The 19,086-nt window shown below is 39.6% G+C and overlaps 1 protein-coding gene across 18 annotated transcripts in view; it reads right to left on the bottom strand.

Moving 5' to 3' along the window:
- Positions 1–327: 327 nt before the first annotated feature.
- Positions 328–19,086, bottom strand: part of KALRN (kalirin RhoGEF kinase) — a 689,644-nt gene continuing 670,885 nt past the window's right edge. For 17 of the 18 annotated variants that reach the window (XM_070800327.1, XM_070800373.1, XM_070800563.1 and 14 more), the window contains 3 exons: positions 13,460–13,660; positions 7,585–7,723; positions 328–7,041 (listed from right to left, as the gene is read on the bottom strand). In XM_070800327.1, the coding sequence (XP_070656428.1) occupies positions 6,496–7,041; positions 7,585–7,723; positions 13,460–13,660 (886 nt within the window). In that variant the 3' untranslated portion in view covers positions 328–6,495. Of the gene's footprint in view, positions 7,042–7,584; positions 7,724–13,459; positions 13,661–19,086 lie in introns of those variants that run through there. The other variant, XM_070800924.1, reaches the window with a different exon arrangement.

Genomic DNA, 19,086 nt, shown 5'->3' with positions numbered 1-19,086 from the left:
GAGTCCACGATATATTGTGTAAACTTGTGAGATCCATCCCCTATGGCCTAACAATTTTCTAACTAAGTTGCCAAATGAAACACCAGAATGAAGTTAACAACACACATTGAGGCTTATTTGGCATTTTTAGATAGAGAAATGCCTTAGAGTATTTCTTCAGGCTACAAAATTGTTCTTTTCTTTCCAAAATGCTGGGCAAAATGTGTTTTAATAAAAGTGCAATATTTTCATCTTGTCAAAGGCTTTCATATATTTGGAGGAAGAACAAAAAAAATTACTCTTTTACTGGACATTTTAATTCGAAAGAAAACAGAAGACCACCAGAAATAATCTTTAATATAGTATATTTATAGGAATGCATAACTTGAGATGTACATTTTGAAGCTTCATCCATAACTTAGAACATTTACTGTAATGATAATAACAAGACAGCAAGTCATCACTTTACAACATTACACATGAGTGATTTTGACTTACAAATAAAATATTTACAACCTACCTTTACAAAACAACATTGTGTGCATACAAAATGAACAACTGCAGAAAAATTTAAAAATAATGAGAGACAACCAAAAACCCAGAAGATACACTTAAGGCAGACCAGCAAGACACTGAAATAATTAAGGCTGTGGAATTCTTCTGCACCTTGAAAATATAGAGCTATTTATCAATACTGTGGAGTGATTTTAAATCAATTGTTACAAGCCTGATGGAAGTATGTACTTATATGTATATGTGTAATGGTCCCTATGGGGAAACCTGTCCACTTATGGATAAGGCCCTTTATCTGAATGGCCAGAGAAGCCCACCCCCAAACTCTCAAACGATCTGGTGGGGAGGAATCACTCAAAACCAAGAGGTGCCAATAAAATTTGCAAACCAACTGTTAAATATTCAAATATAAAGATTCTTCTGACTCCAGGCAAACAATAACCTAAATGATGGTCCCATTATGTTTCAAGCTTTGTTCATTTGGCTTTGTAGCTTCAAAAGACAGCAAATAAATCCCCAGTGAGTAGACTCTAACTCTACCCATCAGCCCTAATGGTTTTGAATGGCCCTAAATGGTTTTCTACTAGAAAACTGATCCACCTGGGCTGTCTTCAAATGGATAGATTTCTGCATATGAGCAATAACATATACATACATATTATACACTATATACATGTACAGATGTACATATATCCAGATTTTCCAACAGTTTGCACTTTGATCACTACTGTTCTCTGACTAGGATCTCGTTCTGAAGAACATGTTTAGTTTTTTCACAGTCTTCACATTTGTCCTAACTACTAGTTTTACTCACTCACCTTCCCCATAGAGTAGGCCAAAGTTTGGCAGAAACAGAAGTAAAAGCACCGGGGTCAAAAAAATCAATCATAGAGATGACGTATATGGCTTAAGTTAGTAACAGAAGATGTATGTTTTGTTACCTTCAAATTCATAACCACAGTCTTTGAGATCATAGTAACAGTCCCCATAATACTCCAAGATGTGGCTTCATTTCTTGATGGAAGTCGGGCATTGATGTAACTCTTACACTAGCTATTCATCAGCTAGTAAATTCATTTGCACTCTTTTCCATTTCTTCAGCCATCCTCATTATCCAAAATAACAGTTATCTGAATAAGCAGTTAATCTTGTTCATCTGAATAAAAACAGAATCTGACCACAATTTAGAATCTCCCAGGAAACAGGCTAACAGGAAACACAATAGCCCATGAGTATTAATTTCAATCTTTTCATAAATGTCCCTTAAAGATGAAAATTTGTCTTAGAGTAATTGTTTTTTCCTCTCTTCTAACTTCTACATATATTGAAAATGAGGAAGAAATGTCTTTCATAGAAAATATGGCCTGTGTTCTACTATTTTTGTGTATATTTCTCACATGAATAATATTCTCTATTAAAGATATCTAATGCTATGGATAAATTTCAGCTGTTTTTAACCCTCTAGAATTAATGAAACAAAGAACTTAGAAAATGTATATTAACATAGTAGCTCCCCTTTTCTTAGTAGAGAATGGGCACATCTTACCTTTTCTAACCCCACCTTGGGTTTAGTTATTCATTTCCAAATGATCCCTAGATTTTAAATAGCTAAGAAAACTGTAATGCTAATAAACCCACTGAAAGCTCACATTCTGTGGTTGCCTAACCCAGACTCCACGGAGATGCTACACAGGAGGGCAATAAATAAGCCCCACATTTCTCAAAACTGAACAAGGATGTGGTGAGTTTGCATTTTTTTCCCTCCTCTATCAAATTTACGGGACAAAGTTTTACTTAATATACAGAAATAACCAGCATCTAGTTTATAACATATTTGCCCCTTTGTAGTCTCACAAATCTAAATGTCCATGCTCTTCCACAAGGCAAGAAAAAAGTAACAACTGACTCACCAGCACTAAATCATGGAGACTATGGAAAAACAAATATGCTACTTCCAGAACATCTAGTTATCTTAAAAAAAAGAAAAAGATCCAAAGTTTTCCCTCCAAAAACTAACAGTTCATTTCTACACCTGTGCATTTAATTTGCCTCTTATTATAGAAACCTGTGAGATTCTAAAGAAATGAGTTGTGATATCAGAAAATATTTTATTCTCATCTCTGCCCTCCCAGTGAGGAAAGTGGCTGTCTGGGCTTTTCTCTGTCAATTTTTCTAGAGCATAAAGCTTGAGAAGAGAGTCATGGTTGCTTTGGAGGGCATCTTACTCTGTGCTTCTGCCATAAGACATACTCGAGAAAACAGTTTATTGACAAACACTTCATCAGCTCTCCTAACCTTTTTCTGTAAATAAGCTTTTAAATGATCGAAATTACAGGCTAAGATCAAATAACATTCAGACAAAGAGCACCTAGTACTTCCAATTAAAATCAATTTACAGAATTTAATCTCATAAGTTTGTAAATGGTATCTAAAGACATGAATATTGAAATCTTGGAATGTTCAAAGTTACCATCAATAAAATTCTTAGCACTGGCAGTGTGTAGCACTTTTAAAAAAATCAAAGTATTTTCTAGACATCCCAACTAAGGTATTTTCCCCACATTCCTATAAGATTAATTCCTCCCTCCTTCCCCCAACTCCCATTTTCACAATGGGGATATTTGGGGCAGAAAAAAACAGACTTTCTGTAAGAAAGGACGAATCAGGAACAGCTGAGGTTGAAACTCAAGAATTCCTGGGCTCACCCTATGTTCAGATGGTTTCATTTAAAAGATATTTTAAAGAAAAAATGCTGCAATATCAGTCAGTCTAAATACAATGAACTTCTTTGTCTCCCATCCTCCCCTCTGAAAGGCACTGCTATTTATAAAGACTTGTGAACCACAAAGCGGTGCGGCCAGCTTTCCCTCTGCTTCCTCTGTTCCCCCCAAGAGTGTTTATGGCTGTGAGAGACCTGAAGGACACCTCCAACATTACAGTTTTTTTTCTTAAAAATTTTCTCACATTCAGCTGTAAGTGGATATAAATCTGTTTAATTTGAAACCAATGTAAAAGATGTAGTAAATTACTATATATACCTTTAAAAAATTATTGTGGGTTGTCCCTGATCTTTTCCTTCTTTCTGCATCCCATCTTTATACAAAAAAAACCCCAAAACCCTATACAATGGATATAAGCCAAGCAAGAAACTTGTGATTTTAACCAATATTTATTTTTCCCATTTCAACTGGAAGTTCATTCTTACTGATTCCTAGTTAAGTTTTGATTGCAAAAATTACCATAATTAGAAGGGGACTATTTTCTCATCTCTCCCCTCTTCTCTACCACAAAGTAATAAATCTCTCTGCCAAAATAGGTACAAGAAAGTGGTTCCTAATCCTTCATCCCTCACCACAGTTGCCCACAGAGCAACTAGAGTATATATCCCAGCCCATCTTCTAGGATTCCTTGTTGTTTCCAACTTGCTAAAGAGAATTCCTGAACCAGGAACACAATCGACTCATCCTCATTGGGAAGGACCAGGAGCTTTGCAGATAGGATGTCTCCCTGTTGGCTTTCTTCAGTTATCAAACCATATAAAATATATACCCTTTCTCTTGGGGCCTCTATTAAATTCATTCTATTCTAATGATTGTACTTTGGCTCCAGTTAACAAAATCATACTTGCCTTCCATCTGGACCATTCCAACTCTGATGTGAAAGCTGTTATAAATGCTTTGGCTCTAACATTCTTGCCCTCCCAACAGCACAATTTCATTAATGCTCTCCTGTGCAGTCTGGACACCATTATCCTTCTCAAGCAAAAACTCAGCTTGTCTCCTACATGGTCATAAAAACTCATAAAGATTCAGCAGGGGGCTTTTTAGTTCTCACCCACAGTGGACGGAAAATAACTTGCCAAGCCATACTGTACAGATATTCAGAATCCTCAGTGCCTGTATCTACCCCATGATGAGCCCGAGGGACCAGGCTTTCTTCTTTTATGTTATATCTTATAACAAAGACATGTTTACTAAAAGAGTTTTTAGTAAACTTGTTTTAAATTTCAAAATATTGTATCATGTAGTGTTGGTATAGAACTATGGGTTTAAGTGAAGAAAATGAAGGGGTAGAGAGCTCTGAGGAAGTAGCCTTGGTGGCCCAGGGCCATTCGAAAACTAGGAAACAAATACAGTCAGAATCAGTTTCCACTTATTTGGTTAATCCTGAAAATACATAAGTGCTATCTAGTCTTATTGCTTGTACTTTCTACTAATTTATTAGTCTATAATCTTAGATGGGATGAGGTGGAGCATGGATGAAGAAGTTGACTTTGAAGTCAATGGAAAAGAATGATGAGTATTTTTAATTCTACATTTCCACTGCAGGACTAAGTATTTTATATATTAAAGTTCAGGCTTAGTTTCCATCATTCTTCTTCATTAAGATAGGTTTATAGTTCTATTTATCCTTCATAAACTCTCTGCTTGCACTTCTGTGCTGCATGATTTTAATTTTCTCAGTCTTTTTATAAGAGAGAAGCAATGCCATTAAACCTGATTTGAACAAACACTTAAGTTATATTTTTTAAAATAGCATTTGCATAAGAGTAATTTAAAAAACACATTCTAGGAAACAAAAGATGGCTCATGTACAAAACACAAAAACAAATCTCCCAAAAACCGAGGAAAAAGAAAGAAAGAAAGAGACCATGAAATGCCCAGGTTTAATTTTTTTTCCGCCAGTGGAAAAAAAAGCAGTTCATAACCATCTTGTATGGAGAATATATACCAGAAAGCAGCGTTGGCCTCAAAATGCAATTAGTCCTTTTAGTCCAGGGAAATATTGGTGGCTGAGCAGTGATAGATATTGCAATTGCAGTTAAAACTCAATGCTCTGTTAGGATGACGTATCAGATTTTATTCCATGGCTTCAAAAAGGACTTGGGACCAGGCCTTTGAAAGGCCTGTATGGCTGCTTCCTTTTGGTAAGCACCCCTTCATTTCCATAAAGGGTTAGAAATAAAGCAGGCTAGCTTTCTGAGGACTGCATTCTACAGCTGCAGAAGACATCAGAAAGTGTGGGTACGTTCTTCACAGGAACTGCAGGAAAGGTTTCTATTTGCACTTTTGCATGAACCTGTTTTACTCGTTACCTATTTCAAATCAAGTGTAGACATAAAAAATAGCCCCACAACTCATGCTGTATTTGGATTTATTCCCTGGCAGGCTTTCCTGCCAGATGAACTCTGAGCTGCCAGTGAATCCGGGGATAGCATTTCATAAACAGAACCTAAGTTAGTCAAATACCTGTGACCGAGAGAAAAATCTTCTCACTCACAGATTGCAAAAGGGTAACATTGCTTTCTCTTAATGCACAGGTTCTGGTAAAATAGTTCTATACAAGATTTATAAAAGGCTCTAAAAAAAAAAAAACAAAACCTGTCATCTAATTGTGCTTAGTCAAAACAATGTAATGCTTCGGTACATAAGTTACTGTCTTAACTGGAGCACTCAAAGTTACTTAAGATTGATTTCATATATATCTCTATATTATAAAACTCTGAAAGTTGAATGTGATATATTTTTACTGTATGTGTACATGTATCCTATTAAGAAACTATATGTAAGTAATCTAAACCGGCACAGTTGACATACATGACATCTCTGTTAAATAGAACTTCTTGCTTAAAATTTCAGCAAAGGCAGGAACCTTTATACTTTCTTCAGTGATCTTATGTTTTGCCAAGTTAACCACTCATTTTGGAACACAGTTAAAATGTCATAACAGCTGCTATTCTTGTTATCTCCGCCTCTCTTCTGAATAATTTCCGTGACTCTACATCTGTATCTCTTCTGAACGACCTTCTGGAAAGTCCCTGGATTTAGGGTGATTTCACTGCTGCTCAGACCTTGACAAACCACTGAGGAAGTTTAAGAGGTACATCTCTCAATCCAGAGAACCACATGGAGTGAATGATGGACAGAATTATTTACAGACACATTCAGTCTTGCTTTGGTTCACACTGCACTTCCATGTGAAACCACGAGGGCTGGGAGATGGCTACGTGCCTTGGTTTAGCCGATTGACAATGTAGCTCTTGACGTTGGGAATGGGGCGCACATCATTCTGATGCTTGCGGCGCTCGATGAAGCACGCCAAGCGGGAGGTGTCCAGGGGGATCTTGGAGTAGCTGCCATTGTGGGGCTGCAGCCACGGATGCTGCAGGCAGGTGGCTGCTGTGGGCCGCCTCCGAAAGTCTTCCTGTAGGATCACATTGATGAAATCTCTGGCAGCATTGCTCACACCGCAGAAGTACTCATGGGGGAAGCTGAAGTCCACCCTGCACACATTGATACATGTCTCCTCCTTGCTCTCATCCAAGAAGGGGGAGACCCCACTCAGCATGACGTATGTCAAAACCCCGATGCTCCAGATGTCGGTGCCCAGGGATACAGGGATGCCCTGGATCACTTCTGGGGCAGCAAACTCGGGGTTCCCCAGAAGGTGGTGGATATGGAAGTGACCTGAGATCTGGACAGCATCCTCCAAGTCAATGAGCTTCACTCGAGGCACTGGAATCCGTAGGTCAATGAGCAGGTTTTCAGGCTGTGGAGATCCAAGGAGGTGGGGAGGAAAGAAGGCAAGTTCAGCTCTGTTTTGACTTTCTGTAGGACTCCAGCCACTCCAACACGGTTCTGCTATTCTTTGATAAAGTCTGTAGTGTGTGGGATGTTCCCTATGCTTCAAACTGAACTAAACTCTGAGGCTGGATGGTACTTCAGAGAAATTGGTTGACACTGAAAATCCTGTCTTTTTAACTAGCCCTTCTGCACTGAAAGAGTAAATTATTTATTTGGGGGGAACAGGGGCTTCTTTAGAAAAAGACAGCAACATTTAGTGATTCCTTCTATAAAGTTAGACAAAGTGGTTAAAGCCCACCTACATTCTCTTAGCCCAGATATTATGTGACTCTAATGTGTTCTCATTAATTCAATAATAACACACAAATTGTGTGACAACCCATTTTGTGTTTAATATTCATAGGGATTCTAATGCAAGGAAATAAAATGAGAATTTATATTCCTCAAGGGCAATGACTGGCAGGTTGAACTTAAGCACTTCTCTGCTGGGGTTGCTGTTTATTGTTACCTTTATGTCCAAATGTGCAACTCTGCAGTTATGAAGGTACTGCAGGGCTTCCATGATGTCTCGAATGTAGAAAGCTACTTTTTCTTCCATCAGCTCATCATGATTCATAAGATAGTCTAAGAGTCGGCCATCGTCCATCCTGAAAAAAGGGAGGAAAAGGACAAGGAAATATGTTTGCAAAGAAAACAAAAAAAATAGCACACATATAAATCTGTAACATTGCTAATATTTCTCCTATTTCCTATTATAAATGAAGACCAGTGTTGCAAGACATGTAAATTTTAGTTAGAGTCCAAAGTTAGTATAATGTTCAGAACTTACATTAAAAAGATAGATAAATAGATATGGAGGAGATAGAAAGAGATAGAAATAGATGGACAGATAAGAGAGAGATGCATGCTTCAGGAAATAAATCTGTATAATCTTAAGACACATTGTGAATGCCTGCTAAGTTACTTCCGTTGTGTCCAACTCTACAATGCTATGGACTATAGCCCGGCAGACTCTGTCCATTGAAATTGCTCACAAGAAAAGTCTGACATCCCTTTAAGAGAGGTTGCTGCTGCTACTGCTGCTAAGTCGCTTCAATCGCTCAATTGTGTCTGACTCTGTGCGACCCCATAGACGGCAGCCCACCAGGCTTCCCCATCCCTGGGATTCTCCAGGCAAGAACACTGGAGTGGGTTGCCATTTCCTTCTCCAATGTAGGAAAGTGAAAAGTGAGAGTGAAGTCGCTCAGTCGTGCCCGACTCTTAGCGACCCCATAGACTGCAACCTACCAGGCTCCTTCATCCATGGGATTTTCCAGGCAAGAGTACTGGAGTGGGGTGCCATTGCCTTCTCCTTTAAGAGAGGTTAGATTGCAAAATAGAGAAAGGGAGGAGACAGAGAGAGATCTTGCAACTGTCTGAATAACTGGAATCTGGTGGCTTCAAGGAGCCTCACATGTGTTTTGCAAATTGCTTTTCCTTTGTCAGCTTTTAGTTGGGGAAAAGTAGCCAGTAGGCAAAATTTGACCTTGACATTCACGATCCCTTCTTGAATCCTACTACTCCTGGGCAACTATCCAACTTTAAAAACTATGCCTGAGAGCCTGCTACGAGGAGCCAGCCAAACCTAGACTTGAATGCTGGTTCTGCCACAGACAGGCCGGGGGCTTGGAACAAGTCATTTAAACTCTCTGTGTTTTGCTTTCTTCATCTTTAAAGTGAGAGTAACAACAACAGTAACAATCCCTATTTCATCTATGAGGACTGTTGATGGATCAAGTGAGACAATGAGGCATTAAAGCATAACTGGTAGCAATAGTAAGAAAGCAACGAATGGCAACTATCTTCAGGTACCCTGTGCCCTCTTTAGCAGGGAGTGACCAGATGTCAGGCGGCTGTTCTCTAACGTGCACTGGGCCATTGAGGACCATCCCCGGAGAGGCCCAGGCAGAGGAACCTGAGCCAGAATCAGAAGCTACTTTTGAGCACAGCTGACATCCTCCCACCAAGTTCCCATTCTCTTCTCTGTTCCCATTCTCTTCTCTAGCTTGTTCCTTCCCACCAGCTTGTTTTCTTCTCCTGCTTTCCTTGACAGGCTCAGAGGCCTAAATCACAGTTGAAAGCTGTAAATGGAGGTGCTTCTCTACTGAAGACAAGTACATGTGGAGCCATACACAGTACTAGTCTCCAGTATAAATGTCTGTCTTCTCTCCAGACCCAGGGCCTCATCACACCAACCAGACAACATTTCTATGAGGGACCCATACTTCTGAAAAGACTGTCCTCTTGGGCCTCTGTAAGATTTCTCTAAACAACAGGGCATGATCTCTGTTCTTAGCTTGGGGAAGGAGTGGGAAGGATGTGACCTTATTGCTCCCTTCTAGGACCCAGTATGTAGCCCAAAGTATACAGGGATACATACTGGAATGAATGGAAGTTTTTGAAGGTCTGGAATGAGAGGAAGTCTGGAATGAGTGGAAGGTTTTGAAAGTAAGATTCTACCCTGAACGGACTTTCTTGGGGGTAGATTGGGGATGCTATAGCAGTAGATGAGAGGAGCAACCCCATGTCCAAGGAGTGGCAGCTGCACAGGTGCAGGAGGACCTAGAGGAGCTACTCCACGTTCAAGATCAGGAGGGGCAGCCCTGAGGAGATACCCCTCGTCCAAGGTAAGCAGCAGGGCTGCGCTTTGCTGGAGCAGCCGTGAAGAGATACCCCACGACCAAGGTAAGAGAAACCCAAAAAGACGGTAGATGTTGCGAGAAGGCATCAGAGGGCAGACATACTGAAACCATAATAACAGAAAACTAGCCAATCTGATCACATGGACCATAGCCTTGTCTAACTCAATGAAACTAAGCCATGCTGTGTGGGGCCACCCAGGACGGACAGGTCATGGTGGAGAGGTCTGACAGAATGTGGTCCACTGGAGAAGGGAATGGCAAACCACTTCAGTATTCTTGCCTTGAGAACCCCATGAACAGTATGAAAAGGCAAAATGATAGGATACTGAAAGAGGAACTCCCCAGGTCAGTAGGTGCCCAATATGCTACTGGAGATCAGTGGAGAAATAACTCCAGAAAGAATGAAGGGATGGAGCCAAAGCAAAAACAACACCCAGTTGTGGATGTGACTGGTGATAGAAGCAAGGTCCAATGCTGTTAAGAGCAACATTGCATAGGAACCTGGAATGTCAGGTCCATGAATCAAGGCAAATTGGAAGTGGTCAAACAGGAGATGGCAAGAGTGAACGTCAACATTCTAGGAATCAGAGAACTAAAATGGACTAGAATGGGTGAATTTAACTCAGATGACCATTATATCTACTACTGTGGGCAGGAATCCCTTAGAAGAAATGGAGTAGCCATCATGGTCAACAACAGAGTCTGAAATGCAGTACTTGGATGCAATCTCAAAAATGACAGAATGATCTCCGTTTGCTTCCAAGGCAAACCATTCAATATCATGGTAATCCAAGTCTATGCCCCAACCAGTAATACTGAAGAAGCTGAAGTTGAACAGTTCTATGAAGATGTACAAGACCTTTTAGAACTAACACCCCAAAAAGATGTCCTTTTCATTATAGAGGACTGGAATGCAAAAGTAGGAAGTCAAGAAACACCTGGAGTAACAGGAAAATTTGGCCTTGGAGTACAGAATGAAGCAGGGCAAAGGCTAATAGAGTTTTGCCAAGCGAACGCACTGCTCATAGCAAACACCCTCTTCCAACAACACAAGAGAAGACTCTACACATGGACATCACCAGATGGTCAACACTGAAATCAGATGGATTATATTCTTTGCAGCCAAAGATGGAGAAGCTCTATACAGTCAACAAAAACAAGACCGGGAGCTGACTGTGGCTCAGATCATGAGCTCCTTATTGCCAAATTCAGACTTAAATTGAAGAAAGTAGGGAAAACCACTAGACCATTCAGGTATGACCTAAATCAAATCCCTTATGATTATACAGTAGAAGTGAGAAATAGATTTAAGGGACTAGATCTGATAGATAGAGTGCCTGATGAACTATGGACGGAGGTTTGTGACATTGTACAGGAGACAGGGATCAAGACCATCCCCATGGAAAAGAAATGCAAAAAAGCACAATGGCTGTCTGGGGAGGCCTTACAAATAGCTGTGAAAAGAAGAGAAGCAAAAAGCAAAGGAGAAAAGGAAAGATATAAGCATCTGAATGCAGAGTTCCAAAGAATAGCAAGGAGAGATAAGAAAGCCTTCCTCAGTGATCAATGCAAAGAAATAGAGGAAAACAACAGAATGGGAAAGACTAGGGATCTCTTCAAGAAAATTAGAGATACCAAGGGAACATTTCATGCAAAGATGGGCTCGATAAAGGACAGAAAGGGTATGGACCTAACAGAAGCAGAAGATATTAAGAAGAGGTGGCAAGAATACACAGAAGAACTGTACAAAAAAGATCTTCATGACCCAGATAATCACGATGGTGTGATCACTCACCTAGAGCCAGACATCCTGGAATGTGAAGTCAAGTGGGCCTTAGAAAGCATCACTATGAACAAAGCTAGTGGAGGTGACAGAATTCCAGTTGAGCTATTTCAAATCCTGAAAGATGATGCTGTGAAAGTGCTGCACTCAATATGCCAGCAAATTTGGAAAACTCAGCAGTGGCCACAGGACTGGAAAAGGTCAGTTTTCATTCCAATCCCAAAGAAAGGCAATGCCAAAGAATGCTCAAACTACTGCACAATTGCACTCATCTCACACGCTAGTAAAGTAATGCTCAAAATTCTCCAAGCCAGGCTTCAAGCAATATGTGAACCGAGAACTTCCAGATGTTCAAGCTGGTTGTAGAAAAGGCAGAGGAACCAGAGATCAAATTGTCAACATCCGCTGGATCATGGAAAAAGCGAGAGAGTTCCAGAAAAACATCTATTTCTGCTTTATTGACTATGCCAAAGCCTTTGACTATGTGGATCACAATAAACTGTGGAAAATTCTGAAAGAGATGGGAATACAAGACCATCTGACCTGCCTCTTGAGAAACCTATATGCAGGTCAGGAAGCAACAGAACTCGACATGGAACAACAGACTGCTTCCAAATAGGCAAAGGAGTACGTCAAGGCTGTATACTGTCACCCTTCTTATTTAACTTCTATGCAGAGTACATCATGAGGAACACTGGGCTGGAAGAAGCACAAGCCGGAATCAAGGTTGCCGGGAGAAATATCAATAACCTCAGATATGCAGATGACACTACCCTTATGGCAGAAAGTGAAGAGGAACTAAGAACCCTCTTGATGAAAGTGAAAGAGGAGAGTGAAAAAGTTGGCTTAAAGCTCAATATTCAGAAAACTAAGATCATGGCATCTGGTCCCATCACTTCATGGGAAACAGTGGAAACAGTGTCAGACTTTATTTTTCTGGGCTCCAAAATCACTGCAGATGGTGATTGCAGCCATGAAATTAAAAGATACTTATTCCTTGGAAGGAAAGTTATGACCCACCTAGATAGCATATTCAAAGGCAGAGACATTACTTTGCCAACAAAGGTCTGTCTAGTCAAGGCTTTGGTTTTTCCAGTGGTCATGTATGGATGTGAGAGTTGGACTGTGAAGAAGGCTGAGCGCTGAAGAATTGATGCTTTTGAACTGTGGTGTTGGAGAAGACTCTTGAGAGTCCCTTGGACTGCAAGGAGATCAAACCAGTCCATTCTGAAGGAGATCAGCCCTGGGATTTCTTTGGAAGGACTGATGCTAAAGCTGAAACTCCAATACTTCGGCCACCTCATGCGAAGAGTTGACTCATTGGAAAAGACCCTGATGCTGGGAGGGATTGGAGGCAGGAGGAGAAGGGGACAACAGAGGATGAGATGGCTGGATGGCATCACTGACTCAATGGACATGAGTCTGAGTGAACTCCGGGAGTTGGTGATGGACAGGGAGGCCTGGCGTGCTGCGATTCATGGGGTCGCAAAGCGTCGGACACGACTGAGCAACTGAACTGAACTGATAGCAGTAGATAGATGCACAGACTCCTCTCTTTCAATTCATTTTCACCCCTGTCAATGAGCCCATTGCCAATAAGCTTTTCCTAAACTCCTGCCCTGCCCGAAAGCCCATAAGAGAAAGAAGATGAAAACTGGAGTGAGACAGATGTGTGTTCAAGTCCCAGCTTCTCCATTTCCTAGTTTTAAGGAGCTACTTTTAATGAACTTCCTTATCTCTGATTTTCTGATCTATAAAATGGGAATCACATTTTTATACAATGGAGGGGAGAGTGCATGTTACATACAACACTTTGTAAGCTAGAGGCATTATATGAAATGTAACTGCCATTTCCATTGTGAGCAAGAAAGAAGCCAAACAGCTGGGGACTGCGTTCAAGAGATGATACTGGTACTTACAGTTCCAAAATGAGGATGTAGGAAGTGGGGGACTCATAGGTGTCATGGAGAGTGATGTATTGGGGGTGCTGCAGGTGCTGAAGCAGGGCAGCCTCGTGGGCAGCCTGCTCTTTTTTCTTCATTTTTTTGCTAACAAATTTCACAGCGACATCTTTGCGAGTAGCTTTGTGAATGCACTTCTTTACTATGGAGAACCGGCCTCTGGAAAACAAAAGGGAGAAAGTGTTTTGCCAAGATTCCTCAATCAACTAGGTATCATTTTATTCAAGGATGCGAGAAGTTTTATCTGAAGTGGTTAGACAGTAACATTTTATTATTATAGAAATCTACCTTTTTTGCATTTTTAACTATAACATTATCATTTAGAATTGTTAACTATAATATTATCTTTCCTTTCTTAGCATTTGAGGGTTCTCCAAGTTGCAAAAAACTAAATAACATTTTTAGTCAATGAACATCAACTACAAGTTCAGTTTCCTGAACAGAGTATATTTCTATAAAATACAACAGTAAGAATATCAAATAAGGAGGAATTCTGCTCTATGATAATTTCAAAACATTTTCTAAAGAGGCAATTTTTTTTCATCTTATTTTATATTTCTTATCCTTTTGTTACAGAAAATTTCCTATATACACAAAAGTAGAGAGAAGAGTATAACAGAATTCTATGTACCCAGCAGCCGGTATCAACAATTATCAACATTTTGCCAAACTTTCATCTACCCTTTACCTATCTCCTGCCCATTTTTTTTTGTTTTGTTTTGTTTTTCTGGAGTGTTTTAAGTGTATGTTATTTCTAGAATAAATATTAAGTTTGCATCTCTAGTTTGACAAGGACATTTAAAAATATATCACCACCACTCCATTTTCACATCTAACAAAATTAACTACACCTAAATTAGACAGACTGATTCCCAGACTCACCTACAGGCCTATGGAAGGTAGTAAGAAAGTAATACAGAAGGAGAAACTGGTTGGCAGAGAAGGAGAGAGAGGGAGGGCTGAAGAGGTGACAAGGCAGCAACATTCAGAATCTGTCCATGAGGGGCCCTAACCCAAGAGTAGGGGAGTGAGAAGTCCTAGGGCAGTCCACTCATCTAGCAGAAATGAATGCATCAGATATCATGGGTACCACTAAGCTTGTCCAGTTGACTCCTTGACCTGGCTCTGTGTTCACTAAGCAACTTCCTGATAATAACTTTTTTCACTATAAATTTTCCCCAAAGAAGAGAAGGCCCTAATTAACAAAGTAAGTATTAGACAAGTATTAATTGAATGCCTATTACATGCCAGACATCAATCTTGGCATAGTGAACAAGTATTGGCCAAACTGGCAGTTCTATTTTACATTATCAAGTAAAAAGTTGCCATCCTGGGTTTTAACAGCACTCTCTCTTCTTTGTTTCCTATAGGTCACTCCTTCCAGAGGACTTTAAATGCAGGAAAACAACTGATTGCTGAAGAGAGATCTGAATTGGTGGTTATGTCACGGTATTGCTACCTTAATTTTTAAAATATATTTTGTGTTTATCAATGTTATGCATCCTTATGGTTTAAAAAGTCATTAGCCTTAGCAAAGTTTGTCATCAAAATCAGTAATGTCTCATTCTCCATTCATCACCATTTTTCTTCCCGTAGAAGCAGTTTAATGTATTTTGCTGATTTTTCAGATATTTTCTTCTATGGCAGTAAGTATAGTATGTTTTGTATGATTACTTCTTGACTTTTCAGTTTTAGTTATTATCTGTTGACATCCCGCTATGGAAGATGAGATTTTAGCCTCTTTCCTTCCTTTGTCTCTACTGCATAACCACTTTTCCCATTCCCTGTCCTTCCAAGAGAATTATATTGTAATCAATATTCAGTTTTTCCATTATTGCAACTATGTGAAGTGCGGTCACAGTTGAACCTCTAGTAAAGTAAGACAATTTTTCATGTTTGTAGTAAAATGCATTCTTTAATAATTTCTGACAAAGAGTGTATGGGAAATAAGTTGTTTGATATTTACATATCTAAAATGCTTATTCTACATTTATAATTGTTAGGTTAGCTGGGTATAATTCTAGGTTGAAAAAATTTGAAGGAATTATTCTGTTGCCTTCTAACTTCTAGTGTGAATGATGATGTTAACTGTTAATGCCCATAGCATTATTATTCCTAACCCTTTGCATATGATTCTTATAAAAATATTTAATTGTCTTTTCATTGAGATTTCTCTTACATTCTTTAGCTCAACGATCCTTTCTATAGTTCTGCTGGCCAGAAATATTGGATTCCATCAGAATTTTAGCCTCTGCATCATCATATACTTTCACATGAATACCCTTGCGGGTAAAGGAGTAAAAGAAAGAAGAAAAAGGTGAAAATAGGGATCTCATTGCTCTCTTCCTGTTTTTTGGCCATAAAGACGGGTTTCTCTCAGAGAGTTTGCTCTCTGGGGATGCGGGACAGTTCCCTGATTTGGCCCACCCTTGGGTCAAAGCTAGGAGATCAAAGAGAGAAAAAAACCTCAAAGCCCAGAAAACTCACTGCCACTGTCCATGTCTTTTTCAGGTGTTACCCTCCCTCCCCAATCTCCCTGTCGTTAACTTTTCAGGAAGCTCAGAGAGTTGCTGTTTGTGTTTCATCCAAAGATGCTAGTGTAGTCAGTGAGAGAAAAGGCCACAATGCCCTTACTCCATCTTGGCCAGCATCACCAATTGGTTCATGTTAACAACTGGGGACTAGGAAGTTGTTTGGAAGCTCTGAGTTTGTGGATGGAGTCTGTCAACTTGACTCTCACTGTATGGTGAACTGCATGGACTGTTCAGTTGGGGGAAACTTCAAAGTCAGTATCTTTAAATCTTTCCTCTTGAGTTGGTCAAATTTTGCAGAGAAAGATCCTCCAACTTTCTGGCAAGAATGTGAAGCCTTGCTTTTCCACCTCTGGAAGCCTGTTTGGTAAGGGAACAGGGGTCCTCGGTATCTAGCATTTATATATTCTCATAAGGGTCCTGTGTTGGTGATGCCATCCAACCATCTCATCCTCTGTCATCCCCTTCTCCTCCTGCCTTCAAACTTTCCCAGCATCAGGGTCTTTTCAAATGAGTCAGTTCTTCGCATCAGGTGGCCAAAGTATAGGAGTTTCAGCTTCAGCATCAGTCCTTCCAATGAATATTCAGGACTCATCTCTTTTAGGATGGACTGGTTTGATCTCCTTGCAGTCCAAGGGACTCTCAAGAGTCCTTTCCAACAGCACAGTTCAAAAGCATCAATTCTTTGGTGCTCAGCTTTCTTTATAGTCCAACTCTATGGCTATACTGCTGCCTTTTTGGATCCTGTAACCAGGTAGCATTCCCAGAGGATAACTCTTCGGCTTCTTTAAGCTGCAGTGGTGCCTGTATAGTTTATTTCTGGTTAAGTATGCTATGCTCAAGTGCTCTTTACTTCTATGAATGAGCTATAGGAGTGAAGATATTTCTTTTTTGTAATAATTACTGAAGAGCCATTTCTAACATGATAGCCATATAGACCCAGAATTCTAGGTTTATGTGTGATGGAAAAAGCTGACTCACATATATGACCCTGGCACAGTGGCACAGATATATTTTGTGTCTTATGTAAGTATCTACATGTCTTATTTCCATTCTGTTAACATAACAGCATTTTAAAGGATCTTCTAAAAATATGAAGACTATCTTGGGAGAGAGGAAAATCTTCAGGTTATTGGAGATAAAAAACGTGCCTTAGCCTATGACTATCAACAGCAAATACAGGCTTCGGGGAGGACTTAACTGGTACATCCAGGGGACTGAGCCAGTTTCATTTAGAACCAGATGGGGATTTGATCTGCTTATTATTGGGGCTCACAGTGTGGTAGTGTTTTAGTCACTAAGTCGTGTCTGACTCTTGCGATCCCATGGACTGTAGCCCACTGGGCTCCTCTGTCCATGGGATTCTCCAGGCAAGAATACTGGAGTGGGTTGCCATTTCCTTCTCCAGAGGATCTTCCCAACCCAGGGACTGAACCTGGTTCTCCTGCATTGCAGGCAGATTCTTTACTGCTGATTCACCATGAAGCCCTGGGGGGTCATATATAAGCTTCACAAAGTTCAGTATCATGGAGCAAACTAGATTTCAATTACCAAAATTTATTTTTGACAAAAATTACTGTGATGAGAAACAACATATATTAGTAAAAAAAATACAGGCTTAAAGTCAGGTACCCAAGGTTTGAATCCTGGCTGTATACTTCCTAGTTGTGGGATCTTGAAAAAGTTACTTAACCTTCTGAGCCTGAGTTTCTTTTATTGGAAATCTACTCAAACACTACCTCATGGTGTTGTAAGGATTAGATTAAATAACTTTTGTATAATATCTGCATAGTATCCAGAGGACTATATTACTCAATAAGCATCATCATCATTCATTACCATGTAGATTTCCACTGGCTCTCCCCCGTTTTTCTGTTTGGCTACCTATGTGAAGAAGATCAGGAAGTAGAGCTAAAGCTGGGTTTTGATGAAAGGAGCTGTAACAAAAGGCAGTGAATTACACTGTGACTCCTGCCTAGGAAAATAAGAATAATGAACATTTTTGCTCTCTCCACAACCTCTGCCACAACCACTTAGGAAATTTTATGCTTCCTTGAGAAATGTCAATTAGAGATGGAGATGATACCAATGGCCCATTGCTAGTGGGTGCTCTCTTATTTACACATCACAGGAGGTGGGTGACTTGCAAGACCTACTCACATTCTCTCACTTAGACCACCTGGAGACCAATATATCACAAGCATGAACCCCTTTTTTTCCTTATCATCAACTATTTTGTGAGACATGCGATACACTATTTTTCACTATTCTGTTAAAAGTCATATTTTTATCCTTTTCATTTTTGAGAACACATTTTTCTAACTAAAGGGGAGAGAGAAAAAGAGAGAGACACTTGAACCCAACAATTAGTGATTATACATTCTTCTAAGGAAGACATGGAACTTCTTATGAAAATTGACCATATACTACTCATAAAGCAAGTCCCAACAAAAATCAGGGAATCAATATCACATAGACCAAATTCTTTAACCACACGGTAATTAAATTAGAAATCAGTAGTAAGAAGATACTTTTTTAAATGGACAGATTTTTAGAAAAGTTCAATCTTCCAAGACTGAACCAGAAAGATATAGACATTATGAACAACACAATTACAAGCACTGAAATTGAAACTGTGATTAAAAATCTCCCAAAAAACAAAAGCCCAGGACCAGATGGCTTCACAAGGGAATTCCATCAAACATGTAGAGAACAGCTAATGCCTATCCTTTGAAAACTCTTTCAAAAAATTGCAGAGGAAGGAACACTTCTAAACTCATTTGATGAGGCCATCACCATGATACCAAAACCAGTCAAAACAACACAAAAAAAGAAAACTATAGGACAATATCACTAATGAATATAGATGCAAAAATCTTCAACAGAATTTTAGCAAACAGAATTCAGCAACACATCAAAAACCTCATACACATAATCAAGTTGGGTTTATTCCAGGAATGCAAGGATTTTTCAATATACACAAATCAATCAATGTGATACACCATATTAACAAACTGAAAGACAAAAATCATACAATAATCTCAATAAATGCAG

This window comes from Bos indicus, chromosome 1, assembly GCF_029378745.1.
Source record: "Bos indicus isolate NIAB-ARS_2022 breed Sahiwal x Tharparkar chromosome 1, NIAB-ARS_B.indTharparkar_mat_pri_1.0, whole genome shotgun sequence".
NCBI lineage: Eukaryota > Metazoa > Chordata > Mammalia > Artiodactyla > Bovidae > Bos > Bos indicus.
This window is presented reverse-complemented; position numbering and strand designations above follow the sequence as displayed.